Source organism: Tauraco erythrolophus, chromosome 10, assembly GCF_009769465.1.
Source record: "Tauraco erythrolophus isolate bTauEry1 chromosome 10, bTauEry1.pri, whole genome shotgun sequence".
Classification (NCBI taxonomy): domain Eukaryota; kingdom Metazoa; phylum Chordata; class Aves; order Musophagiformes; family Musophagidae; genus Tauraco; species Tauraco erythrolophus.
Window position 1 is genome coordinate 8,733,366 of NC_141474.1, and position 26,294 is coordinate 8,759,659.

The following is a 26,294-nucleotide window of genomic DNA, read 5'->3' on the forward strand; positions in this document are numbered from 1 at the left end:
GGGCAAAAAAAAAAGGCAGAAAGATGAGAGTAATTCCTTGCAAATTTGCAATTACATTTCTCCTCACTGCCTAAATCCACTACTGATGCAGACCACCTAGTTTAGGCACAAAGATTACACTGGCATGCTCAGCCAGATATCCAAGAATTTCTTTTTGCTTTATCTTACTTTATTAAACATCAAACGGGCCAAGAAATCAGCCCTGTCACATGTCTATAGTTACTGACTGTTGCAAAGATATGAACACCAGCTGACCTTTCAGCCTACTCTGACAGCAGTTTCTTGCCATCAAGCTCAACACCTTACTCATTCCTGAAGGCAGAGAAGCTGACACAGGAACTTTAAAGCACTGTGGTAAAAGACTTCCCACTCACCTTTTGCATGTTTCCAAGCCTCTCAAAACTAACAAGAGCTTCATGCATTCCAACTCCTCACTGTTAATGTGAAGGCAACTAAATTTCTTCCAGCTTCAGAAAGATTACTGGTTGTCTACGTTTAGCCTGTACTGGGGGCTAAACAACAGCCAGCTGTTCTATTACCCAATGACCCTTCCTCACTTGAGGAGCGGAATCAGGAAAAGGAAGGAAGACCCGTGGGTTGAGATAAGAACTATATAATAATTGAAATAAAATAAAATACAATGGAAAATAGTAATGATAAGAATAATAATACATACAGACAAGTGATACACAGTGCAACTGCTCACCACCCCTTGACCCAATGTCCAGCCCGTTCTCAGCTAGCTATCCCAGAGCAGGAAAGTCCCAAAAGCGCAATCCCAGAAGAGAAAGAGAGTAGGCCTCAGGTGAAGAATGATGAGTGAGATCATCCAGGGACTGTGACCATTGAGGAAGAGAGAGGAGAGAGACTGTCCCCAACAAACTTTCCAATTTATAGCGAGCATGACGTTACGTGGTATGGAATACCCTTTGCCAATTTAGGTGTCAATAGCCTGGCCATACTTCCTCCAGGTTCTTGGACATCTGGGTCACTAGCAAAAACAAGCTGAAAAGCCCTTGAGCACTCTAGAAACCTGCATTCCACGGCTGGCTACTTTGTTCTCACCAAATCGTGTGGTGCAGTCTTAAAACTGCAGCTTACTTTAGAAACATAGCTTCTCTGAACAGAAAATTGATTCTATGATTCTATCCCAGTGAAACCAGGACACTGGTCCTATTAGTTCTCACCAAGTAAGAACAGTGTCTCTCAAGTCAGTGGTAATGTTTGCAAAAGCAGATGAGATGTACAAATCAATCGCTTAGTATCTGGAAGTTGATTTTTCTGTCTGATAGTCAAAAATCCCAATACAAACCCTAACGCATTAAGAAAGGGTCTACCTTTAAAATCATCCACATCAAAGTAAAATTATTAGCTGTATTTCACTGCTGGAGATAAACAGTATTTGCAATAAGTGTAAATATGTCAAATTTTTGTAGAAAATAAGCGTTATTTATTGCAAATACTTCAAAAGTAATTTCAGCTTTAGCAAACTTTCTAATATTATTAAAATACAACACCAACATTGTAAGAGTTCATCATAGTCAAAGTCCTTCCTATAGATTTATCTCATCCCATTCCTTCGTTTGACTGGGGTTTTGAGGACAAATGGAGACACTGCTGTCTGGGAATCTACTGAAATATCTTCTCCTTTTGAAAAAGTGAACAGCTTCATATGAAAGGGCCCTATGTTCCAAAGCCAGGTTAATAGACAGATATGTGCAAACTTTTTTAAGTCTCCTCTCTTCCACAGCTCTCTCTATAAAATGCCTGGGAAGTAATGCAGTATTTCCTTCCTGCTCTTTGGTTCCTATGCACCACCAACACAGTTCAAACGAGAGATTTTTTCATACCACTTCAACTAATTAAGGAGAGGGAACAACCTCTTCACCAGATCTGAACGCAAGTAACACAGGGCTTACACTGTAATGAGGCAGATTGTGACTAGACACATTTAATGGTCAGGACTGTAAAGCACTGGAACAAACAGTGGGATTTCCTGCACTGGGTATTAGAAGCAGCTTAAACTCATCGCTGTCGAGATTAGCGCAGGTATAAACAAGCAGATGAGCTCTCAAAGGCTGTGACTTTTTTCTGAAAGGATTCTAAACACAGCTCTTTAACCTCCTCAGGTATAAATGGAGCAGACAAACTCCTGTATGCTGCATCGATTAACAAAATTCCAAACCAAGAGAAATTAAAAGTACAAGATTCATCTCTGGTTGCCAGAAGGATTTCAAAACAGGAACCATATACAGATAAGTCTTGCCCTGCGCAGGAGGAGAGTAAAGGACAGAAGTCAGGTTTCAAGCTCAAGGCTTTAAAACAACACAGTCTGTATTAAGATTTAAACAAAATCGCAGGACAGCAAACTTGCTATGCAAAGAGGACTTCCTATGCAGCTTACCTCAGTGGACTATAATTCAGCATTATGAAAGCCAGTATCACCATCACGCACAGGGTCCTTCTCTTTGGAGATGATACTTTGAGTTTCTGGTCTAGACAGGACAAGCACAGAAGACATGCAATAAAAAAGAGGCATAGAAATGCAAAGGTATGTCAAGACCTACATAAATGCTTCCTTTTTAGAGGTATACTTGCCTAATTATGTATGAACACAACCCAGGACTACTTAAAACTAAAACTCTTTTGTTTGTACATTATATTCAGTTTCTAACCAGTCTATCTTCTCAGAGAAATCTTCAGAAGCACCATAAACAATTACATAATGCAACAGCTGTCCTGACCTAGAGTTGGTAAAATCCTGTTTGGAGAGAGAGATTGGGCTACAAACTCCCCAAGGTCTTCCAGACAATATTTTTCCATATTTCCATGATTCTGTTCAAGTGCCTTCCACCTGAGCAACTGTCTTCATATAAAGTCAAATCTTCACCACAATCTCTTACCTCTAATACCACTTCATCCAGCTGCCTCTTCAGTGTGCTGTTTTCTTTCTTGAGTTTCTCGTTCTCCAATAAGGCTGCCTCCAGCCTTGCCTCCAGTCCCAACATGTATTCTTTCTTTTTCTTCCGTGACTGAAAGGCTGACTCCCGGTTTTTGATCATGCGCTGCTGCCTTCTCAAGACATTGACCTGGACAGACAATACGGAGGCCTGTTAATGATCTGCAAGTTAGAAGTCCCTCTATTTCATACATAATTTCTGCTCCTACTTTTGTCAAAAGTCTGCATACATAGCTTCCTACACTCTCCTTTGAATGAGCTGAAACGTTCAGCACAGAGGCCACTGGGAATGACAGAACACCTCCAAGAGTTATAGCTTATGGACAATGAAAAAAACAAGTCCTGCGCTGTCTCTGTTTTCTCCTGCATTCTCAACCTTCTATGTGAAGGTTCAATCAAATCACAAGGACAGAAAATACATATCTACAGGTCTGCGAGACAGCAAGAGTGTCTTTCACCTTCACTTTACTACACACCATTTTATAGGCTACAATCAGTCACCTGTTTTCTCAGCTGGAAAGTCCTAAGTTATTTTTAGTCTGTCTTGTATGGAAGCCATTTCCACACTGATTATACCTGGTTTTGTACCTTTTCCAGCTCTGCTATATAGTTTTTGAGATTTTGAATACTGTTGCTGACCTCAGACCGTGCATTCTATGTGTATCAAGCACTTACATGGCTGTTTAAATGCAGTCGCTGGGTGCACCTATACTAGCATTTTAATTCAGATCAGGAGTGTGGCTTTGATGCACATTTCCTGACTGTCCCACTTAATATGCTTTGGTTCACATCACAGCACAGTCTCTGATGGAGCACACAAACTGGATTCCTTCTGGATGAAGCTAAACTAGCAAATATACTCCAGGAGGGCACATAATTCACTCCAACCACTTGCAGGCATTCAGTCTGCAAAACCAGACTGGGACAGTTCCAAGTAACCCTTCCCCACTCTCCAACAATCTTGATGACTTTTGATTTTTTTACCAAGCAGGAATAGTCTATCATCTTTTACCACTTACTCATTTCGTGGTTTGCACTGGGTTGGACCATCTAGACTGAAAGCATCTTGCTGCTGAGAAGGATAATGACAATCGGTACTGTAGAGCTATACACTACTAGCTACGTTTCAGATGCTATTTATCTGGACTGCTCTCCTTTACTCAGTGCTCTCCAAACGGTGTCAGGAACAGCAGCTCTCCCCAGTCTGATTCAAGTTCCTCTGTGCAATAACTGCATTTCAGTCTACGCCACACCAGTTTCACTTAGACTCATTTCTTAAGCTTGCTTAAATGAAACCCAACTATTCCTGTCCTTGAGTTTTTAGTTTTAACTGACAACTCCTAAAACAGTTTAAGGACCTTGGTCAACCCTCTAGCGCTTGCCTGGCTTTTCTTGGGGAATAAGCCACAACTGCACACCTGATCCTACCTAAATCCGATGCAGGAAACAAAGAGTTGTGTGTGTGAAATAGTGCAACAATGCTTAAACCTGGAAGCAGTATGGCACTAAGCATTACACAGCTGGCTTGGCATCAAGATAAACACGGCCCTTGCTTGTGTATTTTGATAGAAGAGAGAGAGGAAATAATTTATAATGTTATACTGCTTGAGCAACATTGCTTTGCACAAGTGCTGAACAATGATTAAATGTAGCAAACGCCTCTGCTAACTTCTTTTGCAGCCTCCCTCTTCGTAGGTTGTATTGTATTAATTTACCACTCAAGATAGTAACTTCTGGTTCTCAGGAAACACAGACCATAAAGGAAAACCATTGGCATTAAACCAAAACATTAATCAGTGATGCAAGTTTTGCTTCCTGGCTTTAAAAACTACACCACCACTAACACATGCACAAAAAAGATGTTGTAAGTATGGAGAAGTGAAATGTTCATTGCGAAACCTTGCTTCAAACAGTACTAACTAGATTCAGATTGTCCTCCCTCTTCAGAGTCTTTACAAAGAGTCGTGCACTTCACAAATAAACACTGCTACCTCAATTTAGTCTTCCAAAGAAAACTCAGTTCTGAGCAAACTCTAACATCCATTCCAACGCGAGCTGTATTTCTAGCACACGGTGGTAAGAACGTCTCTCTCACTCCACAGAGTTTTTGGTGCACACACTGGGAAAGTTAACAAAGAGCTGGAAGCACAAACCATTTTGACTTTACATCGGCTGGTTTCTTACTTCAGCTTATGAAAGCTGCTGCCTTGAAAATGGATCTTAAATGCAGAACACAAAATCTCTGCATTTTCTCTGTTCTTATGAAAAAACCTGGGTTTTCTTGTCTCTGGCTCAAAAGAACACAACTTGACTAACGAGTTTATTTCATATGAAAGCTACCCAATGTACAGCACAGAAAACAGGATTCTTTAACAGAAATCCACACTTACATTGAAGTAATTTGCGTAACCTAATTTTTTCCAAATTTTCAATACTTTTTTATCAACAGAACTGGGAGGCAGAATTAAATTCTTTCTCACTACAGAGTGGAAACATGAGAGAAAGGTCCTATAAGGACACTACTAAACCGGATTCCCTCACACACCTACCATTTATGTCCTCGTAGCATTTAATTGCAACAGCAAGGGCAATCTGCCTTTTTAGTTAAGAGCCTCTTTCCTTCGACCAGAAGAGTGGCTTGCTTAGGCAGCATTTCTCTTGTCCAGTTTCCTAGCAGAAAGTTCTTCACTGGTTTCCTAGTGAAAAGCCTGGCACTTCCCAGCGCTGGCAAGCTGCCTAAACGTGTGCCATCAGGACAAGCACAACGTAGGGCCTCCCGCATGCAGCTTGCTATCAGCCCATCTCAGTCCAATCCATTGGAAGGGCTGAGTGTTAAGCTAACAGTTTATCCCTCCTATGCCCAAAAGAAAGTCCTGCAGTGTTTCTTTTTATCCTGCAACATCTGCTTAGATTAGCAAACAAAAACACATGTTACAGAGCTCAAATGACAGCTACATCTGTGCAGCTCTGAGAGTCACATATGGCATCTACGGCAGTCGTAAGATGTTTTAACCCTGCTGGCGCCTGCTGCATCCTGAAACATTTGTTCTTTTTCAAAGTGTGATTTCACAGTACGTGCCAAAGAGCAGTTGCAACTGTTTTTTCATGTTTTAATAAACACAGGTAAGATAAAGATAAGTAGCATTTAGGCTGACACCAAGTCTTAAAATGCCTCTCTAAAACAGCTTCAGGTGAACATACCCACACAGCCATTGTTCAAAACAAACAGCTATTCATTACCCCAGCTATACGTTTGACTACCGACCGTCACAGGTCTGTATATGAAGTGTGACGACAATAAGGGTGTTTTGTCAATTAAATCTCATATTCACACAACGGCAAGGTGCTACGCTAGTCCTGATTACAGGGAGTCACAAATCTAATGACTGCTGACAGGTCTCTTCAGTTTGGCCCCGCATGGCAGGCAGTTATCATTTAAAAATGCAGCGCTCTTAACTGGTCGTCTACTGACAGATCTCTGTTAGCTCCTTGCAAATTCAACATTAGGTTTCCATTGCGGTCTGACTGCTGAATTATTTGTGGCAAATAATTTTTCATGTAAAAATGCAGCCCGCAAACAAACGTGAATAGTGAGGAAAATTTAACATCGAGCATGAGTGGCAATTCTCAGACACTAGGAAACTGTACCACAACATCCCTCCAAAAAAGCCAGCAGGCACATGCCTTTGAGAAACAGTGTCCTGCATTGCTAATAAGCAGGTGACTATACCACAAAATTTCATGTGAATGGACACCAGTGTTTTCTCCCTCACACTGAGAGATGCGATAGGACCCTCAGCTCACAACAACTGCAGTTGGAATACCACACTGGAGAAAGACACTCTGGGAGTTTAAACGCCACAAACAAGAAGCTTCGGTACTTTCCACTACCATGCCTTCCTTTGGACAACAAAACGCAACCAAAGCAGCTCCAAACTACTAGGAACTAAATCAAGTTAACGCCCAGCTTGCTAGCTAGTTAAGATGTCAAAGCCAAAGGCGAAAAACACCCCACACATCTCTAAAGCTATTTCTGTTTACACTTACTGCTTACTGTGAGCTTACTGTGGAAAAACTTTATCATTTGTGCAGCGACTGTTGAGGGCTTACCCCTTTCCTACTCATTCAGTATATGATCAAAGGGAGCCTGAAGAGATTAGGATCATGTGAAACTCAATACCTGAAGTTTCTAAAAATCATGAGTAAAATCTGGGAAGATAAAGGGGATGGAAAAAGATCAGGCCTACTGCTGACATTTCCAATTTATCTACTTCCAAAGAAGTGTTTTTGCTATATGGATTAGAAAAATGGTTTAGCACTAATCAAAAATCAGATATATCAAATCTTCCTGTCTGTAGAGAGCTCCAGCCATTTAGCTGAGCTTGCAGTTGAGAAGACAAGTGAAGGAAAAAAATATATCAGCACCATCTTCCGCCACAATGCTTGCATACCTGGCCTGCAACTCCAGGCAGACCAGCAGATATGAGGCTGTTCCTCCCCATTCTTTGCCAAGCTGCCACATTTCCCATTTACTGTTAGAAATCCTCTTAGACCAGCCCAACTACAGCTCTGTCCTCCTGAGACGCTAAAAGTGACCTGGTTCTTCCATTATATCCCACATGCGGGTAACTGAAGACTGCTTCCAAGCTTTGGTTATTAGCTATCATCACACAGTCAGAACTTACATCCAGGCCCATTGCCGGTGTGGTGCTTTGAAGCAAGGGCTTAGTCACTGTTATTTTGCCGTTTGTTGAGCCATTTCCAGCAGCTGAAGGCAATGCATTCACTGTATGACTGTGAAGCTGCGTGGTCCCTCCAGTGACAGCAATGACTGGCTGGGAGGCAGGAAGCACTCCAGAAGCCTGGAGCTGTACCACAGTGGGCTGGGGGAGCACCACTGATTGACCTAGAACACAAGAACAAACAGGAGTGCTCAGTGTATGACATGAAATGCCCGGTTTGTAGGGAAATACCGATATAGGAGGTGGAAAGCCTTGCTTCCTCTCCTGCCGTGCATGATTTATCTTAAGCCTGATTCCACAGCATGAGCATATACCACAGGACAGGAATGAAAAAAAAAGCTTAAAAGTTTGTAGGGCTCTTAATCCAGCGTGCAAACCCAAACTACACATATGAAAGAGATCCAATAAATCGAGCTCTCTCTCAAAAGCTCTTCGAAGCTAGTTAACGCTTGTTAGAAACATTATTCATTTCAGTATTGCTACCACTTAATGCACTTCGAGCAACTTTTTCAAAGAACTCAGTCAGCTTACCTTAATCCTCCTTCCCACTTTTGTCCATCCCTACTTTATTACTGTATTCAGTGGAAAACTTACTACACAGAAGTAACTCATGCTATACAAACTGATTCAGAAACAGAATAGAGAAGATGAATGAGAAAACAATGTCAGTTACTCTTGCAAAACATAAGTTAAAGCCTCAATTCACACTAAGAAAAGACTCATTTTATTTAAAATGTCTTATGTAAGTTTTATGCACAAGCTGAACAGAGCTTAAAGAGAAGCAAGCAGAAAAAAAAATGAGGTAATTTTGACAGTTTGAAATGGAATTAAAAACAGTCACTTCTAGGAAATTTCAGTGCAACAACTACACTTAACTCGAGCAGGTGCTTGAGTAATATTTTGATGTCTGAAAACACATGAACGTCTCTCTAATCCTTTGTAACAGGATGAACTTGCCAGCTTTCAGAAACAGCATGTTTCAGCTGAGCATTCCAACAAAACTGCACGACAATGCATTACAGCATTTACCCAACCTTCTGGAAGGTGAAAAATGAAGTAATTTACCTACCACCAACATCTTTTATGTATAAGGTGTAGGATTAGATCTCCTTTTTTGCAGAGATAATCTTGAAGACATCATAAGTTAGTGCTACTCTTTTTAAGAACCTCAAATGATGAAATTGAGATTATTTCAACATTTTTTTTACGCATAAAGTACATGATGCTCTAAGATCATGCGTTCTTTTTTAAGCTTTTATGAAAGGGACTATAAAAAAAAAAAATCATTTCTCATGCCCCTTTGAAGATAATGGCATATTTCAAACTGGTAGCTCCAACTTATCATGTGCAGAGGATTTTGATTAATGAAAAAGATTCCTTAAGTTTTTTGTTATGGAAACAGCACAATAGAATTTTAAACACACCATCAGTTAAAGTAATACATGGCATGGAAACACTTTCACAAAAGTATTTCCTCTATGGTGCCTCACAGAAACTACTTTCCTGTCTTTTCTTCAGGGAAAAGAAGCAGCTGATCTAAACAGTCCTATACTTCTATGTGAAAAATCCATATCCCCAACATTCCTTATTCCAGATGGTATTTTATCAGCTGGAACATCAGAAGGAATAAGAATTAGGTCACACTGACTGTGCTGACTTGTGTTTCAAGCGGTCTAACAATCTTAGGCATGTTGTAACAATGACAGCGTCTTCAGCTTTGGCTTAACTTCTGATAGAAGAGCAATTAGTAACGAAGACAAATTTTTCACTATTGCAGTAATTTCAACATACGTGCCCTTAAGTACTGTCTCTTCCTTCCACGCCTCAGTGCCTGTACAGTCAACCGCAAGAGACTGCAGCCATCAGCTGGTGAAAACGAGCAACTGCATCTGACAATTCCAGCAATGCACGTCCTTACTGCCTTAGCTGAAGAGTAAAATAATGCTTGGGATTCAGAAACGAAGGCTTAAGCTACTTCAAAAATCTGTTACAGGGCAACAGGAGGAATGAAGCATTACCAGTGGATAGGAAATCACTTGCCTCTTGTTAACATCAGCTTGCAGCTGTAAGCAACTATTCTAATCTCTGACGTGGCTCTCAGCAGATTTCACAACCACCTATTTAATGCTGTTGAGTGAGATAAAAAGCCATAAACTCATGTTCCTACTGTCCAGTGGCAGTGTTTCATAGGGGTAAAAAAAAAAAAACAGAAATAATTTGTCACTCCTCTCAAGCTTTCAAGCTTCATTCAAGCCATCCTAACTGATTCTGCTGGATCTTCCTTCGGTTACGACAGAGTAGCACTGTAGTCGCCTTATACACCACTTAACCATCACGAGTAGAGCAAAGGGTCCCTAGAGATCCTTCCAAATCAGCAGTTTTATCTCCACAACTGCCAGTGCTCAGCACAGTCTCTTTTGCTATACTGTCTTCCATCCCACATGATGCCCAGGTGAGTGCTGTTCCTCATAGTACTATAAGAGAGAGGAGTAAGACCATCTTCTCAGTGTAAAGCTTTTTCAGCAAAGCGTGTAGGACTCTTCTTTTTTTCCTACCTCTCCCATTTCACCCACCAAAGCTAACTTCGTTCTAGCGACTATCCCAAACAGACATAGCGTTCATTCCCAAGACCTGGCTCAGTCAAGACAATTCCCCTACCTTTAGGGGGTGCTGGCTGGATGTTAACAACTGGCTGATGCTTTGGCAGTGGCACAAGCGTGGGAAGAGTCTGGATAATGATGGTTTTAGCTGGGATGCCAATGTTAGCCTGAGCCTCAGGTACAGCAGGCAAAAGGGGTTTGGGTTGTATCGAAGGCCTGGACGCTGTCTGACTACACCTCTTCAGCGTCCTCCCGAATTATTTGCTAGGAAAGCAAAAAGAGTCAGAGTTAGACCAGAAGATACAAAATAAAGAACTCAAGCAGTAATAACATGGCTTTTGGTATGTTTGGGTTTTTTTTACCCATCTATAATGTTTGTTAAAAACAGACATATCTGATCACAAAGTCAAGTCAGAAATGACAGGATATACTAGTGTCAGTTAGCTAAACATCTGTAGGCAAGACAATAAGCGTACTATCTGTAGAATCAAAGTAACTCAGTCTTTCATACCAGACCGAGAAGTGATGCTGACAGCAGGCTTCTTCGCTCCGTCTCCTTCAGGAGATGCAGGGCTTCTGCAGCTCTTGCTGTAGAGAGAGATGGGAGACATCTGGGAGCTACAGCTAAAGTCCACATCATCCTGCAGACAGAAAGAACATGAGATGAATGCTTCAGAACCACATAAAAGTGCCTACTAGCAGTTCAGAGCATATCTGCCTTTCATCGTATCTGTGTTGTTGCTTCAGCAAACAGGAGAAAGGTTTTGTTCCTGTAGTTTTATTCTGGTCAATGCTAAGTACCTCTGAAAACTAAAGAAATGCCTCTCCTTATCAGCAGAGTGAAGGAGGACAGAGGTCAGCAACTGCTAGACTTTAGAAGGCATTCTGTTTGACAAGCAGGCCAATACACACAACTGAGGAAACAGAACTGAACATGCTCTTTTTAGAATGAGTCACAGCAGGAGAGGAAGGAAAACTTCACTGAAGTGAAGTTGTTTTTGCAAGGGCTAGAAAAACAAGCTGTTTCCTCTCATGCCATGAAGTTGGTCAGATAAGTAAATGATTGGGCTTTTTGTTTGTCATAGCTGGTTCTGGATGACTGCTGCTATTTGTGTTACACAGAGGTTTCTGCATACAGGCACATTCTGCACCGGAGAGTCCGCGGACGATGGAGAAGGGACTGAACAACTTGAAGTGGCTGGTGATAAGGGTTCTGTCTTCACGCTTGCATCTGCAAGAAGCAGATAGAGAAATTTCACTGTACTGGGGGATCAGTAAAGAACACAGTGCCCTACACTAGCTATTTAATTTCTGAAGCAAGGCACAGCAGAAAACACAGTGAGATTAAAGATACTGAACAGTTTAGCTCACAGAGCAGTCCTCGCCAGCTGCACCCATCCTACAGAAAACAGCGACTTCTGACTTCTCATCAGAGGGCTAAATGTTGCAGGACATCAAACAGTTTCACATAAGCCACCACTATCCTAAAGTTATAACAGCTCACCCTTGGCAGGGGAGAGGGAACAGTCACACCTGCAAAATACAAAAGGTAAATTACCTGCATAAGCATGACCTGTAATATTCCAGAGATCCGAGTCCCAAGACATCAAATCCAAATCAAAATGAAAGTTATAGAGATCATTTTCCTGAAATGACAGTTCAGAAAAAGAAAAAAATACAGAAAGACAATACACATTGAAACCATCAGCCATTATGTTCACATTCCTACAGCTCTAGAAAACAAACAAGACCATCACTTCAGTTGCCTTACAGCATGCAGAGATAAAAGTCCTTCAAGGTGCAATTCTCAAACGGGAATACACAAGATAAGGCTTCTTTTAAAGCTTAGAGCTGTAGGAAGGGAGTATTAGCAGTTTAAGACAATCACTAATTATGGTACTGTTATCAGTAATTTGTAAAGCGAAAGTTCTAAGTCCAGTCATTGAATCACCTCATATAAAGCACAAGTTTTAGCAACTTGTTGCCATCCTCCCCCTCATCTGCATCGAAAGATTTACTCAATGCCCTTCCACCATTGCATCTCAAAGCACTTTAAAAACAAAAGCAGCATCAGCAGCAGTATACCAGCAGGAAGAGAGACACGATCATAGAACGGTTTGGGTTGGAAAGGACTTTCAAGATCATCTAGTTCCAAACCCCATGCCATGGGCAGGGACACCCTCCACTAGACCAAGTAGCTCCAAGCCTCATCCCACCTGGCCTTGAACACTTCCAGGGATGGGGCAGCCACAACTCCTCTGGGCTGCCTCTCACTGCCCTCACAGTGAAGAATTTCTTCCTTAGATCTAATCTAAATCTCCCCTCCTTCAGTTTAAAGCCATTGCCCCTTGTCCTGTCACTACACACCCTTGTCAAAAGCCCCTCTCCAGCTTTCTACTGGAAGGCTCCTACAAGATTTCCACAGAGCCTTCTCTTCTCAAGGTTGAACAGCCCCAACTCTCAGCCTGTCTGCACAGGAGAGATGCTCCAGCCCTCAGATCACCTTCACAGCCCTCCTCTGGACCCCCTCCAAGAGGTCCACGTCCTTCTCATGTTGGGGGACCCAGAACTGGATGCAGTACTGCAGGTGGGGTCTCACAAGAGCAGAGTAGAGGGGCAGAATCCCCTCCCTCAACCTGCTGGCCACACTTCTTCACAAGGACTGATTTGCTCAGGATCTGATGAACAGTACTTAATAGGTCTCCCTATACTTGAACAAACTGACCTCATCATCTTCTAAAGCCAGGGACACCAGTTTCCTTTTCCAACAGAAAAAAAAAGAAAGACTAAAATCACTTCATATATATTATTTATTTTGTGACCTTTGAAACAATGATCAGGTTTTTTACTCCATTTTTTCTGCTGATGCAGCTGTAACTCTCAGTTGCCTATTCAAATGTGACGTTTTTATGAGCGTTTGCTTGCGTGAAATATATAAATACCACAAACTCAATTTACATAATTACATAGCAAAGATTTTCTTGATAAAAACTATCCTGCAAACGTGCCTTTCTTTACATTCTCAACTTGCCTTGTAACGGGACACTCAGAAAGTGTGCAGACTGCATAGATATTAGTACTTGCAGCCTAGGATGAAGAGAAAGCTCATCGAAGCACGTTTATAGCAAGAAGGACCAAAAACCACAGCCTGAGGTGTGCAATAAGAGCCGCCACACAGGTAACTAACACTGACCTGCTGATGGACAATACTCTTCCCTTGTACAATCAAGCAGTACCCACATTTTCTCCAGCATCTGGCTCTATGACGCCTCCAGGAACGCTCTCAGTACCTGAGGTTTATGTTGGATAACCCAGGGGCTGTGCTGGAGGTGGGTTAGGACACGGCGAGCAGAGAAGGCAGGGGGAAGAACAGAGAGGGGAGAATTTGTGACGCAAATGCCCCAGGACAGAAAAAGCAGCATGTATGATCGGACAGTGAAAAGCATGGGGATAAATGCATGAAGTTACAAGCAAAGGGTTTAGGAGAAAATCTTAAAATAGAAAACAAGAAGCCATCTTACAGGCAAGGTAATAAAGCACAGCATTGGTGGGCCCAGATGCAGCGCACCCACGCTCCTCCACACTTCTCCTTTTGATACCTCAAAGCCCCCCACAGGGGACTTCTCGTCCTAGCATGCACCCAGCGCTGCAACAAAGAATACCTGCTTTCTAAACTCCGAAACGAGTCTTGGAAAGTTCAGTTTCCTTTTCAGGTATCACTTTCACGTAACCCAGAACCGTACTCTCCCACCTGCACCGCCCTGCAGGGGAAGTTTACTTTCACCAGTGAGTGACAACATTGCTTTTCCTGGACACAGCACCTCAGGCCTTCACCCGAACTCTCCCCTTCAACCTCGGCTTCTAAATCTCTAGCTTTGACGCCAATGGTTACACTGGCTGACTGACAACAGCTAACGCAGGAGCGAGCGGGTGAAGGTCTACAAGTCACCAGCGACCGCACGGCCGCCATGAAGCCCACAGCGCTGCTCCCCACGGGACCCCCCGCCGGCGCCTCCAGCCCCCGAGCTGGGCCGCGGGGACGCGCCGCCGCCGGCGGTGGGGGAGCAGCCCGGCCTCCCGCCGCCCCCGCCCGGTACTCACGTCGGGCTCGTCCCTCGGGGCCTGCCGCGGCTCCGCGGCGCCCAGCAACTCGCTCAGCTCCTCGCCCAGCACCGCCTCTGCGGGAGAGACAGAGGCCTCAGCGCCGGCCCGGCCCCAGCGGGGAGCTCCCCCCGGCCCGGCCATGGTCCCCGGCACGCACCCCCCCGAGCCCCCGCGCTCACCCCAGTCGAGGCCGCCCCCCGGGGCCGGCAGCAGCCCCGCCGGCTCCCACTCGGCCTCCGCCGCCGCCATCGCTTCCGCCTTCTTCCTGAAACCCACGTCTTCTTCCGGGCACAGCCCCGCCCCACCTACGGCGGCCGCCGGCGGACACGCGCCGCGCCGGGACTTCGCTTCCCGTCCGGCGGGGCCGGGGCGGGGCCGCTCCCACCCGCGCCCAGGCACACGGAGGCGGCGCGTTGGACACAGGCGTTTATTCGGGCCCCGCTGGCACAAGCCCGTTGTCAGAAGCACGAGGGGGGAGCCGCGGGAAAAGCCCGAAGGGAGGGAAGGCAGCTCCGCCAGGGGAAGGGGCTGGCAGCGGGCGATGGAGGGAGGCAGCTCCGCCAGGGGAAGGGGCTGGCAGCGGGCGATGGAGGCCGCCCCGGCTGCCCCTCGCAGGTGGTCGTGCGTGGGTGGTGCCGGACGGCTGCTCCGCCCCGGGGCGGGCTGTCCGCGCAGCGTGGGCGCAGTGTCCGCGGGCAGCCCGGGTCCGGACTGCGGCCCGAGGCGTGAAGTCCCGCCGGGCCTCGGCACGGCTCCTGGGTCCGCGGTGGGTTTCGGTCACGGCCAGGCTGGAAGCACAGGACAGCCGGAGCTGGTGTTACTCCCTTCGGTGCAGCACAGAAAGCAGCCGGTCTCCCCCTTCCCTTCCCAAGGGGTGTCCCCAGCCTGGAGCACCCCATCCAGGAGGATAGCTGCCCAGGGGGATTTTCCACACGTGGCTCCCAGCAGACGCAGGGGGGAACGTTTCCAGCATGCTGCAAGAGTGCAGGGTGCTGCGAGTGTCTCCCCAGCACCCACCTTAGAGGTTTGCATCGTACGCTGCGTTGGTGAAGATGCCTGGCGATCCAAGGTCACTGGAAAACAGATACAAGGATGTCACCTTGGGGGAGAGGTCCGGAGTGTGAAGGGCAGGGGTTAGCACAGCCCTGTCCGCCCCAAAGATGCTGCCGCTGTGTGTAAAGGCAGCCTCACGCAGGCAGATCTGGGTGACATGAGGTGACCGCAGGGCTGTGACGGGCACGGGCCAGAGCCACCCTCCTGCAGAGCACAGCTCTCACCTGGTGGGGTTCAGGAGCTTCTTCTTCTCCTCTGGTAACAGTGTCAAAATGTCCACGTGGGTAGTACAGATAGAAAAGAAAGAACCAGGTTTGTTTAGTGAAGGACTGGAGAAGCTGCAGCAGCAGCGTCTGAAATTGAACCAAGTTCAACAAGCACGGGATGGAGCAGGGAGGGGGAGCTGGAACCATTGCCTTCTTCCCCTTTGCAAATAGGGAATTTTTCTGGCTCTGCTCTCCAAACCTGTCTGCTGACACTTCCAGCTGGCCAAACTGTCAAGGAGGTGCTGCCAGACCAAAGCAACTCACAGCAATTGAAACACATGGATTGAGGCAGCCACAGTGTTAAACTCTTGTGGTCATCCCACCCTACCCTGGACTCTGTAACCCCCTGGTCTGAGAGCCCCTGGCCAAAGCGACAGGGAGCTGCGGGAGGTGTTTCTGTACCTCTGTCACTGAGCCGCTTGGCGAGGAGGGCAATGAGCGTCCCCAAGAGCACGATGCCGGCTACCGCCAGAGCCGTGCCACTGCTGTAAGCCAGAACTTGCTTTAAGAAGGGGGCACTGTCCTCTGAAACAGATCCGCAGACCCACAGGTTAGAAAGTTGTCAGAAGGACTTCACAGCACCCCAGCTGTTGGGATGCCCCTCACCACGATCAAGATGTGCTGCAGGAGGCCGAACCCCCCAGCGCTGGGGGTGCGGGGGTCCCTCCGTACCTGCGCAGACAGGGGGATGCCTGGTCCAGTTCCCTGTGGCCGTGCAATGGAGCACCTCTGCTCCCATCCGAACAAAGCCTTCCTCGCAGGAAAACGTGCATGTGGAGTTGTATGTGAAGTTCCCGTGCACATGAGAGCAGTTCAGTTGGCCTCTGCTGGGGGGGTCCAGCACTGGGCAGCTGATGGCTGGACATAAAGCACAGCAGTAGCATCAACAGGACAGGACTGATGGTGGTGGGTTGGGGACATGTGGGCTGGGGAGCCAGGGATGACCTGCCATGGACTAGGGGTGCTAAGGAAATCTGCGACAACAGAGCACTGTGACACATGTGTGATCACGAGATCTACCTTTGCACTGTGGGGCATCCCCAGTCCAGGTCCCTGCGGCTGTGCACTCGCGGCTCTCTGGCCCCATCAGCACAAACCCTGTCTGGCAGGAGAAGGCACATGTGGAGCCAAACGCAAAGTCTCCATGGAGGTGGGAGCAGGCAGCATGGCCCATCTCGGGGGTGGCCAGTGCTGAGCATTTGATGGCTGCAAGGTTAAAGAGATACACTTCAGAAGGGAGCCTGGGAGATTACACTGTGGGGACCCAGAGGCTGAGGAACATCCTAGTGTCACCCCAAGGCCAATGACACTCTGAGCAGCAGCTCTACCTTCACAGTGTGGGGCATCCCCAGTCCAGGTCCCTGGCCGTGCACTCACGTCTCTCCGACCCTATCGATGCAAACCCCATCTGGCAGGAGAAGGCACATGTGGAGCCAAAGGCAAAGTCCCCGTGGAGGTGGGAGCAGTTCAGGTCTCCTCTGAGTGGAGCACTGAGCACTGGGCAGGTGATGGCTGCAGGGATAAAAAATACACTTCAAACGAAAGCCTGGGGATTATGAAACTAAACTGTTGGGCCACAAGGACCAGACACTTGAGAATATCCTAGGGTCAACCCAAGGCCTGTGACACCTTGAGCAACAACTCTACCTTTACATTGTGGAGAGTCCCCAGTCCAGGTCCCTGTGGCCGTGCACTCGCGGCGCTCTGGCCCCACTAATGCAAATCCCATTTGGCACGAGAACGCACATGTGGAACTGAAGGCGAAGTCCCCATGGGGTGGGAGCAGTTCAGCTCTCCCCAGTCTGGCACGCTGAGCGCTGGGCAGGTGATGGCTGCAGGGTAAAGAGGCACACTTCAAGCAGGAGCCTGGGGACTGGGAGACTAAACTGTTAGGATGAGAGGACCAAACACTCGAGAACATCCTAGGGTCAACCCAAGTTTGTAACACCTTCAGCAGCAACTCTACCTTCGCATCGTGAGGCATCCCCTGTCCAAATCCCTGTGGCTGTGCACTCGTGGCTCTCTGGCCCCATCAGTGCAAACCCCGTCTGGCAGGAGAACGCACATGTAGAGCCAAAGGTGAAGTTCCCGTGGAGATGGGAGCAGTTCAGCTCTCCCCAGTCTGGAGCACTGAGCACTGGACAGGTGATGGCTGCAGAGGTAGAGACACACTCCAAGCAGGAGCCTGGGGACTGGGAGACTAAACTGCTGGGACTGAGAAGCTGGGGTGACACTAGGATGTTCCCCAAGATCAGTGACACCAGTAGCTCTAGCAGCATCTCTACCTTCACATCGTGGGGCATCCCCAGTCCAGGTCCCTGTGGCTGTGCAGTTGCGGCTCTCTGGCCCTGTCAGTGCAAACCCCGTCTGGCAGGAGAAGACACACATGGAGCCAAAGGCAAAGTCCCCGTGGAGGTGGGAGCAGTTCAGCTCTCCCCGCTCTGGAGCACTGAGCACCGGGCACATGATGGCTGCGGGGATAGAGATACACTTCAAGCAGGAGCCTGGCAACTACAAGGCTGAACTGTGGGACCCAGAGGCTGGGAACATCCTAGTGTCACCTCAAGATCAGTGACACCTTGAGCTCTAGCAGCAGCTCTACCTTCACAGTGTGTGGGCATCCCCAGTTCCAGGTCCCTGTGGCCATGCACTTGCGGCTCTCTGACCCTATCAGTGCAAACCCCGTCTGGCAGAAGAAGGCACATGTGGAGCCAAAGGCAAAGTCCCCGTGGAGGTGGGAGCAGTTCAGCTCTCCCCAGTCTGGCGTGCTGAGCACTGGGCAGTGATGGCTGCAGGGATAAAAATAAACTTCAGGCAGGAGCCTGAGGATTTGAGACTAATAATAGTTGTCCCAACTAACTGTTGGGACAAAGAAGAACCAAGACACTCAAGAACATTCTAGGGTCAATCCAAGGCCTGTGACACCTTGAGCAACAACTCTACCTTTACATTGTGGAGAGTCCCCAGTCCAGGTCCCTGTGGCCATGCACTCACGGCTCTCTGGCCCCACTAGTACAAATCCCGTTTGGCACGAGAAGACACACATGGAGCTGAAGGCAAAGTCCCCATGGGGGTGGGAGCAGTTCAGCTCTCCCCAGTCTGGAGCGCTGAGCTCTGGGCAGGATGGCTGCAAAGCAAAGAGGCACACTTCAAGCAGGAGCCTGGGGACTGGGAGACTAAACTGCTGGGAAAGAGGCTGAGAAACGTCCTAGTGTCACCCCAAGGCCAATACACCCTGAGCTCCAACAGCAGCTCTACCTTCACATTGTGGGGCATCCCCTGTCCAAGTCCCTGTGGCCGTGCACTCGCGGCTCTCTGATCCCATCAGTGCAAACCCCGTCTGGCAGGAGAAGGCACACGTGGAGCCAAAGGTGAAGTTCCCATGGAGGTGGGAGCAGTTCAGGTCTCCTCGGACTGGAGCACTGAGCACGGGGCAGGTGGTGGCTGCAATGGGAAAGAAGGTCTCAGAGACAGTATAGATAAGGTTAAATCTGGGGATTAGTGCTGAATGCCGATCAAACAAACCAAATCTATGGTGATATGTCTTTGATTTGCTTTTCTCACTAAGACAAGTCTCACCTCTTCAAAAAGTAGTAACAGCTGGTACAGTGGTTTTTCTGCCATACCAGTGATTTCCTGGGGCGGAGGAGGGCAGCTGCTGCTCTGCCAGAGCCCTGATTATCTCCTGCACTACACCAGGTTGCAGCCCCTGGGACAAGGACCCCAGCTGCTGCAGTCCTACTCGCCTTCCTCCCTGGAGGGGAACAGAGACCTGCCTCCATCCTGGGCACAGTGGCAGGGGGACACGCAGATGGCCTCGGGGCTATAGAAGACCAGGATGGGATGCAATAGCTATAGGGGTTGTGTGCCAGCCTCCCCAGGCTGTGCTGGGCGTGCTTCGCTGCATGCCGTGACAGCGCTCAATGTTTGCTGGAGCGAGCATTGCTGCCTGCGGGACCACAGCAGTTAGTGCCGGCTGGACATGGAACACCACTAGCACCCAGCCCGGGTGAGACAGACCCCATTCCCTGCGCCTTCTGCTTTCAGACTGACACCGAACACTGTCTTTGGTAGACTTTTCCTTTCATAGCCACCTTACAGGCAAGCCCGATTCCCCATAGGATTCTGGAGGTGCCTACCAGGTGTCTGAAACCCAGCGCTGAGGCACCCCGCCAGCAGGCAGCCTGCGCTCTACCTCTGCAGCATGGGGGATCCCCATCCAGCCCTGCACCGCAGCCTCCATGCTCCTGTCAGCTCCGGCTCAAACCCCTCCTGGCAGGAGAAGGCACACGTGGAGGTGAGGGCGAACGTGCCATGCAGGTGGGAGCAATCAACCCGGCTCCTTTCAGGGGGATGGGACTCAGATCTGGTGGCACAGGGAGCAAATCCCCTCCCCTGCCACCAGAACACCCCCCCACACATCAAACTATCAACACATCGGCACCATCAGCTTCGCTGCAGCAGGAGCCTCTGCTCGTTTTGGAGCCCACCCAACCGGCAGCACTTGCTAGCGCCGCTTCGTTGTCAGGAAGGGCGACTGACTGACTCATCTGATTCTTCGCAGAAAATTAAAAAAAATAAATAAAAATCAATCCTACGTACAGCCAGCAGGAAAAAACAATGAGCTGGGAAGGCGAGCCTCCGGGAACTTGAAAAGACTGGAGTGGGCAGGCTCAGCCCAGCTTGTCTGAGGGGACTTCCACAAAATTGGGAGCCAGCTCCTGGCCTGGCACTGCCGGGAATGCTGGCCACAGGGCAGTGACACCACAGCTCCGTGCCCATTGCCGTTAACTGCAGAAAGCTTTGCTGGTCTCAGCTGCCTAAATCAACCCCGGGTTGGACCCCAGGCCCACCCAGCACAGGCATCATCGGCAGCACTAACTTGAGGGCAGGTTCCTTGGGTTGTTTGAAATATACACACAGGGAGCCTGCCCACCCCCTGACCCTCCTCCTGGGTCTCCCGATACCGAGGGCGCTCAGTCATGTCCCACGTTAGCTCCAGTCCTCGACTCATCCCATCCTTGTGTGAGGCTGCGGATGCACCATGCAGCGGCACAGGGATGGTGGAGCAGGGCTCTCGCATTCCCCAAAAAAGCCGAGGACCTCTCTGGGGCACCCGGCACTTGGCTGCAAACCCTCAAGCCGCCGTCGGGAAGACTTCCCCTGCAGCATAACACACCACAGCTTTCTCTTCTTTGTGGCTTCCTGCCCTTTCCCTCCCAGCTTATATCTAACCTCATCTCACCGGTCCTCGCCCCACCCTTGTTGGCCCAGCCCTGCCAGAATACACCCTTCCCCCAGCCGCAGGATAGCAGCCCCCTTCGCTCTTCTCCGAGGACCCCCGAGATGCCAAGCACCCTCCCAAGGTGGATCGGGTGGGCTTAGGGAGGAGCAGACAGTGCCAGCGGGGTATTGGAGGTGCCAGGGCACCATCCTGCACTGCGCTGGGTGCAGGGTCCGGGTGTGATTCAGGACAAGGAGCAAGAGCACAGGGACAGCTGGGCAGAGCAGAGGCCTTATCCAGCGTCACAGCCACTCTGCTTCACAGCCCTGTTGGGTAACAGCTCTGCGTGCAGCACCGGGAGCTGCGTCCGCGAAGGGCAGGGGCACGGCAAGCCCAGCCCATTGCTTGCTGGAGCAACGTTGGGTGCACAGGCTGGACCCCCGAGCATCAATGCTGCATTGCTGAGACCCCCAGGCCCTACCTGTGCACGTGGGGGTGTCTGCTGACCACCGCTGGGATGCCAGGCACCGCAGCGTGCCCGCCCTCGCCGCTCGAACCCCTCCTGGCACTCGAACTCGCAGGTGGAGTTGTAGCGGAAGTCTCCGAAGGGATGGCTGCAGTTCATGTGCCACAGCCCGTGGGTTCCAGCTCAGTACAACGGCACAGCTGTGAGAGATGCAGCACCGGCAGCCCGTCAGGAGCACGGTGAGCTCGCCCACTGTGCTGGCCGGGGCTCAGGGGAGGAGGGACAGGGATGGATAGCTCACCATCCTCGCACTCGGGGCCACGGAAGCCTGGGTAGCACTCGCAGCGGTAGCTTCCGATGGTCTCCACGCACTCACCGTGCTGGCTGCACGGGAAAGGCTGGCAGGAGGCTGCACACACAAGAGGACGGTCGTCAGGAGCCAACTGGCCACCCTGCCGAGGTCCCCAGCCCTCCCGATCCAGGTCCATGCCGTGGTGCCCTGCTCACCTTGGTAGCACAGTGCCTTTTTCTTCCGGTTGCAGGGCTCGTCATTCCATTGCCTGACTCCTGCGGCCGCTTGATGTAGATCTCCACGCAGTCCTGATTGGAGCGGCGGTTGTTGGGCTCCTTGGCTGCCCAGTTCTCCGCCTCTTTTGTCAGCACCTTCTTGGTGCCCACCCAGGTCCAGGTGCCACCCAGCTTGCGGATGCCAATCCAGTAGTAACGCTTGTGAAACGGCAGGCTATTGTTGAGGTACTCGATCTCCTGCTTGTTCTGGATCGCCACCAGGTCGGTGAAGAAGGTCTGGCAGTAGTTCCTGGCCTGCTCCCACGTGTAGTCCTCTTGGGTGCTGTAGTGGTACATCCAGGCACCCACCTCCACCCACGTCACCCATGCCTGTGAGAGATGATGCAGTCTGGGATCGCCACAGAAAAGATGGGAGCTGGGCTGGGGATGGGGTCTTTTGGGACATGAGGGCGAGCTAGGGCTGCCATTGGGGCCAAGAGATGATTGGCAACCAGCTGGCCAAGGGGATAGAATGAAGGGACAAGTGTGGGTGAGAATGGGGCTCTAAGGGGGGTTCATGGAGACCTGGGTGGATGGGCATGGCAGAAGGAGCTGAGGTTGGACAGAGGGGGATGGCACAGGGATGAGGGAGGTGGGAAGGATGGGGTGAAGGCTGAGACAGAGCAGCGCAGGACAGGATGGGCCAGAGCCAGGTGGCAGAAGAGCCCCAAGCAGTGATGCCAGCCCCTCCTCCAGCAAAAGGGGTGCAAGCTCCCCTGCCCACAAAGGTTTCACAAAGGGCAAATCCCACATAAGATGGTTCCTTAAAACACAGTTCCTTGCAAGGGTGCAGAAGTGTACCACTTCAGTTTTCTTGCTTTACACTTCTACATGAGCATCAGCTTGGAAAGAGGCAGAGCAATGAGCACACCCACGCCCCAAAAGCATTAGGATCCTGGATGAGCTGCTCATCCCAGCCAGAGGTAGTCTGAAGAGTCTTGTAATATTCAGTGTTACAAAACAACGTCTTGCAAAAAGTCAAGTTCACATCCTGGTCCTGTCCGCTAGGCAGGACAAAGCCAGAGATTAACTGCAACCCACACCCAAAAGCAAAGGGCACTTTGCTGAAACCCTGCTCTTATTTACAGTATGTCGCACCACAACTTGATGCAATCAAAGGGTTTTAGCCACAGGAAAAAAAAAAAACTTCCTCCTTCCTCGCCAGAAGCAGGTATCTCCACAACTGCAGAAAGTGATACAGGGATCATATCTCCATGTGTGAAGAAAGTGAGATGGGCATCAAAATCTGCTCCAAACAACCGACCTGGGGTACCCTGTGTCGCAGGAGAGCGTATCACACTGTGGTCCTGCAGGCAAAGGTCTGGGCATCACAGATCAGATCTAGGGCTTCCCAAGCCTAACAAAGGCTCTAGTTTGGTCAGTAATTATGCATTTTTCTACAAAAAATTCCCATAATTCATCTGGTTTTCCTTGTAAAGAGCAAACTATCCACTTTGTTCAACAAAACTGTAGCTGAGGAAAACATGACCTTCAACGCAGCCCTCCTCTTCACCCTTTGGGAGTTTGGGGCTGCAGGATAGAAGCCCAGGGCACCTCTGAGAGCCTGCCCCATCCTCAGCCCCCACCTCCTGGCCCTCACTACCTCCCCAGCACAGCTCAGCCACCCCACTATCCTTGCACACTCCATCCCCAAACCAAGAAGGAGCAAGGAAGCCCATCCACAACATGCCCACACTCTCCAGCCTTACCAGTAAAACACTCATCCTCCCTCCTTCCCCTCAGCCTTATGCTACCCCTCCCTGCTGCAGCTGGAGCTGAACCCCAGGTGGGTGCTGTTTGCCTTCGTTCTGAGCCCTTGCTCCCCTGGCAGCCCCAGTGCCTCCCCCGAGGGCTGTGCTCAGCACTCGCCACACTCGGGGTAACCTTTGCATTTTTGTTTTCCTCTCAGAGCTAAATCTCAGCCTCCTCCTGACATTTCTGGATTTGCCTCTGTTCATTAGCTCATCATGAAAGATTCTTAGAAAGTAACCCAGCTCGGAGAGGAGCTCTAGGGACAGAGCAGGCACCGGCAAGTTTTGCTCTCTGCAATTCCGATGTCTGAAGGAAATATCCTACAGGCAGTGAAAACAAATTAGTTTCTACTCTCGTTTCTTCTCCTGATGTCCATTAGCAGCTTTAACTCTGTGTGGTGCTGCCCCAGCTGTGCTCCCGACCTGTGGGTCCTGTGGCTGTGTCTGTGCCCAGCTCAGCAACATGGGCAAGGGCGTAGGCACTGGGTAGAGCTGCTGCTGCTTTTCTCCATTCACGGTACAATGCACCAGCTGCCACGCTCCTTTTGGGGAACCAGACACCCTGCGGGGACCCCGTGCGTGGGCCTGGGCCTCCCCAGGGAGCACTGTTGGGGGAGCTGCCCAGGCAGACGCAGCCCCTCCCAGCCCAGAAGGATTCAGCCCTGGGGCTAGCAGCCACAGGGGGTGTGACTGGTGAGCCCCCGAAATAACATTGCTGCCCTCCTCCAGTTTCCCGGACCTGCAGACCCCTCAGAAGCAGTGTCCACGCTGGGCTTACCGAGCTGGCAGCTTACCCCATGCGATGGCAGCGATGCCCAGGTAGCAGATGCCCGCGAGAGCCCAGAGCCCACGTCCTGCCAACAGACTGCAGTCCCGCAGCAGTGTCCTGTGTGCCAAGGAGGGAAGCGTGAGCGTGCACATCCCACGGACTCACATACCTCACCGTGCACCCACACCATTGCCAGGTGGTCCTGGTAGCCACAAGGGCACATTGCTTGTGCCAGCTTGCATGCCGGCATGTGCAGTGCTGCCAGCCAGGTACGGCTCTGCTGCAGAAAGAGCCCCTCCAGGGAGGCGCTTTTGGGGAGACTGTGCCCGCAGCACAGCTGGCAGTGGGGAGGCTGTGCCAGCAGTGCAGTTCAGTCCTGGCGAGCCCCTAAGTCCAGGACATGCCCTGTGCCCCCCACCCCTCTCCCCCCACCCATGCTGGCAGCTGCCTCTGCAGCAGCAGTGCCCTATGTGCCTGGCAGTGCCCTGTGCGCCCAGCACAGCCTCTGCATGCAGGGTCTCTCTGGGCAGCCTGGCTCCATCCTGTAGGTCCCCCGCAGCAGCACTGGTTCCTTTGTGCCTACCCGCAGCTCTGCCCTCCCCTAGTCCCTTTTCCGGGCAGACCCTGACCTATCTCCAAGGAAGGGAGTGGGACCTACCATGTCGGTGCTGCAGATGCACCTTGTCCAGCCGCCGGCAGCACCAGCGCGTCTGGCCCTCGGCGGGCAGCAGTGCTCACACTCCTCCGAGCGCGCAGAGCATCGCTCCCTGCCCTTGGCCTCTTCCCCTCCCGCCCCCCGCCCGCTGCCAGCCCGCATCCTGCCCCCACCCCTGCCCGCCCCGCCACGAGGCTCTCCCACTCCCAGACCCCGTTCCCAGCCTGGGACTGGAGCGGAACAGCGGGCCAGCCCTGGCCGTGGCCTGGCGAGACTCAGCTCAGCAACAGCCCCATGGCATGGGAGCTAGGTGCATCCCCACACTGCCATGGGAGCCAACCTGCCACGAGCTGGGCTCACCCAAACCCCCTAGGGGGTGCAGAAGGGCCCCCTAGGAGGGGTCCAGCCCCAGCCCATGGTGCCCGGGGCACCAAGACCTCTCCAACCTACCATGGCCATATTGCAGTGCCCACGCTGGTAGTCGAGGACGGAGGAGGGACGAAGTGTGATGAGCTCCCAGGGCTGAGCGTGAGTGTGGCTCGCAGCCTCTCGGCTCCTGCACAGGATGCTCTCCTCACTCACAGCTTTTACTCTGGCTGTGAATCTTCTTATGCCACTTATAACAGTTACTTACACAATGTATTTTCACGTCTCTTTATGAGAAAGGTCCAAGAACATGCCAAGGGAACTTCCCCTGAGTTGTTAATAACCTTTATGAACTTCCACCGGTGCTTCAGGAACATGCCTCATTGTGTCTACCTTCCCTTGGATCGTTGTTGAATCATCATAAATCTTTCCTTACCCCATTCTGCTTCTAAGTAAATTGCATTGGCAGGGTTTTCTGCAGAAATTACTCTGCTCACTTCCAACTAAAGCCAGTGAGAGCCATGCAGGTCATGTATGCATTTTCCAGTTCCAGAAATTAATGCTATTCCAGTGGGACTCATGCTAGACAAAGGAGGAACTCATCCCACAAAAGCCATAACTCACTACAATGACTTTATACTTAGTCAATGCAAATGAAACTTGGTTCCCATCTCCATCTTCCTTGCAAAATGTTTTACAGCAATTGTCTGCTGTTACGGAATTGCTGAGGATGAGCCTCTTTGTCCAGTCATTCAGGAGCACCCGCCTTCTA

The 26,294-nt window shown here is 49.9% G+C and overlaps 2 protein-coding genes across 2 annotated transcripts in view; both read right to left on the minus strand.

Moving 5' to 3' along the window:
- Positions 1-14,654, minus strand: part of ATF6 (activating transcription factor 6) — a 79,126-nt gene extending 64,472 nt beyond the window's left edge. Inside the window, 11 exon segments of the mRNA XM_086617374.1 lie at positions 2,405-2,495; position 2,643; positions 2,904-3,089; positions 7,645-7,865; positions 10,360-10,554; positions 10,557-10,565; positions 10,813-10,942; positions 11,438-11,532; positions 11,860-11,947; positions 14,403-14,479; positions 14,585-14,654. Of these exon segments, the coding sequence (XP_086473500.1) occupies positions 2,405-2,495; position 2,643; positions 2,904-3,089; positions 7,645-7,865; positions 10,360-10,554; positions 10,557-10,565; positions 10,813-10,942; positions 11,438-11,532; positions 11,860-11,947; positions 14,403-14,479; positions 14,585-14,654 (1,163 nt within the window).
- Positions 14,655-15,136: 482 nt separating this feature from the next.
- LOC104378867 (P-selectin) lies at positions 15,137-25,186 on the minus strand. Its single transcript, XM_086617378.1, is given in 25 exon segments — positions 15,137-15,193; positions 15,423-15,478; positions 15,683-15,713; positions 16,127-16,249; positions 16,397-16,582; positions 16,745-16,930; positions 17,053-17,084; positions 17,086-17,236; positions 17,372-17,500; positions 17,503-17,556; positions 17,691-17,876; positions 18,010-18,195; positions 18,327-18,336; positions 18,339-18,532; positions 18,668-18,851; positions 18,972-19,168; positions 21,430-21,489; positions 21,492-21,576; positions 21,579-21,616; positions 21,719-21,823; positions 21,922-21,972; positions 21,975-22,311; positions 24,516-24,557; positions 24,559-24,618; positions 25,160-25,186. Coding segments are annotated over 24 exon segments (2,685 nt in total). The 5' UTR covers positions 25,163-25,186; the 3' UTR covers positions 15,137-15,193; position 15,423.
- Between the last annotated feature and the right edge of the window lie 1,108 nt (positions 25,187-26,294).